The sequence below is a fragment of the Eimeria mitis genome, genomic scaffold, assembly GCF_000499745.2.
Source record: "Eimeria mitis Houghton genomic scaffold, Emh_scaff716, whole genome shotgun sequence".
Lineage (NCBI taxonomy): Eukaryota > Apicomplexa > Conoidasida > Eucoccidiorida > Eimeriidae > Eimeria > Eimeria mitis.
The window spans coordinates 3,739-5,934 of record NW_013575218.1 but is presented as its reverse complement, the minus strand read 5'-3'; the positions used below and the strand labels follow the sequence as shown (position 1 = coordinate 5,934).

General features: G+C 50.4%; 1 protein-coding gene across 1 annotated transcript in view; it reads right to left on the bottom strand.

Moving 5' to 3' along the window:
- The window catches only part of EMH_0020480 (PRPF39 protein, related, related), a gene marked incomplete at both ends in the record, with an annotated part of 5,036 nt that extends 4,776 nt beyond the window's left edge, over positions 1 to 260 (bottom strand). The window contains one exon of the mRNA XM_013501588.1: positions 258 to 260. Within this exon, the coding sequence (XP_013357042.1) occupies positions 258 to 260 (3 nt within the window). The remainder of the gene's footprint in view (positions 1 to 257) is intronic.
- Between the last annotated feature and the right edge of the window lie 1,936 nt (positions 261 to 2,196).

Below are 2,196 nucleotides of genomic sequence, written 5' to 3'. Positions count from 1 at the left end.
ACACAGCACAACACAATATCTCTTCGTTACGTGTCATGATAGACGGCGTGCTGCTACTAGCTGCTCCGAGGATGTGAAACTCAGACACCAAAATGCCGAGGGACCGCACAACTCCAGTGCTGCTGCAAAGGCGCAGAAGCTGGCAACTGCAGTGGGGCAACGGGCAGGCAGAAGCAGGGACGCTGTACGGAAGCTGCAGCGGGGCAGCTGCAACAGCCGTCAGCCATACATCACTGCAGAACAGCTGTGGTTCATACCATGTTGGAAGGCGGGTGAAACTGCGGAGGAAGACGCGGAGGAGGCGAAGAGGCCACGAGAAAGGGGAGAGGAAGGAAGGAGGCCGCCGCGCCGGGCCCTTGTTCTGGGCGCAGGGATGGGGTGTCAGGGGAAGGCAATCGAAGGGGCACAAAGGCAACATAAAAAACACCCAGAAGGAAGTCGGACTAACGGTCTAAAGGGAGGGGATGTTCAGAATACGTGCGGCCCAATGTGTGTGCAGACACAACAGGAACGCTCTGCTGCAGTACGCGATCGTTTATACGCTCGGTAGCCTTTCCGCCGCCAAATACGCCAATGAATAACCTGCACGAAATGTGTCAAAGTTTTATTTGAACTGAAGAAGAAAATTAAGTCAGCATTTCGCGCCGGTGCAGCGACGCCGCCTGTCAGCCCGGGTTCTCTGTGAGAGGCACCAGGCAGCGCAACCGCCTCCAAGCCCCCCAAATAAGCAGAATATGCNGCCCGGGTTCTCTGTGAGAGGCACCAGGCAGCGCAACCGCCTCCAAGCCCCCCAAATAAGCAGAATATGCACAGAGCTCCTTGTACTAATGTTTTACATGTATTTTAAATAAATATAACATATTAAAACAACAATCTAAGGGTGCATCCATGGCGAATTTCCTCATTAGCCTTCTGCCTGCGGGTGACCCTAAAGTTTGCTCGTCTTCAGCGGTCAGAAGGCAAACACTCCACGACTTCTCTGATCTAACTGAAATCAAGTCTCTATTCAGCATAATATTCTATATAGTCTTTTCATTAAGTGTATTTTACCCAACATTTCAATTCGCAAGCATGAACAAAGGCAGTGAGTGGGCCGCCGGTCCACTGGTGCAGATTTAGCGGTGGCGAGCGCAGTGTGTGGGCAAAACGCATTAAAAACATGTATCGGCCTGAAATATACAGAAATAATTAATATTGAAGGACTCCCGATACCTTTTCATGTTTACTGGGTCCTCTTCCTGTTCCAAGAGAGGCCGTGGTCTGAGACCTCAGAATAGGCTCACGACATCTGTAGCGCAAGTCAGAGACTAGCATTCAGAAAGTCATTACCGCCGCACCCCATAAGCAGACAGGTAATTGCCCGACCTCACGCCTTTCTCAGTGGCAGCTGCCTCGTACAAACACACTGGGGACAGATTAAAACGACAGGGCTACGGAATGAACAACACCTTCGTGCACACCTTGGTAGGGCAGCACTACATGAGCAATAACCCATAGTATCATGCTACCTTTTTCCGCTTTCTCCACCGTTAGACAGCCCTGAAGATAATTCCACCCCTCATTCACCGCTAACAAGACACAACAAAGCAGCGGCAGCCTTACGGCTTCTCTTAAAGTGCTTTATAACTTGCATCATGTGAGGTTGTCCAATTAACACTGCTTCTAGCATGGACCGATGAAAGTACTCCTAGGTCTCTGAGCTTCTCAGCTCCGCTGCAGCCCTGAGGCCACATCTACAGCATGTCCTCTGGTTGTTACATCCATTCCTTCTGCCGTCTGTATCTGAGAATGTGGGCATAAGCAGCGCATTCTTTAGATTAGAATGGCAAGCCCAATGCATCCAAGCAGGCAAGCTTAGGAAAAGGAAGCGGGATGCAAGCAAACAAACACTTCTAGGGGGGACGAAAGCCCACTGAGCCAATAGAGTGGCTGATCCGCAATATTATTTTCCTGCTTGTACGCGATTTCAGCTATTCACGGACTTGAAATGCATGCGGACCGACTTCCAGTCCAAGACTAAAATACAGCGTCCAAGCGTTCAACTGTCGGGACGTCCAGTACAGAAAGAAAGTATAGCATCATCTACTCGTCAACCGCATCTACTCGAGCTGTGCGTGCTTTTCACCAGCTCTCGCCCAGTACGCTTCCTTGCACTTTTGCTGCCCTTAATTAAACAGTGACTGTGCAACGCCTTGC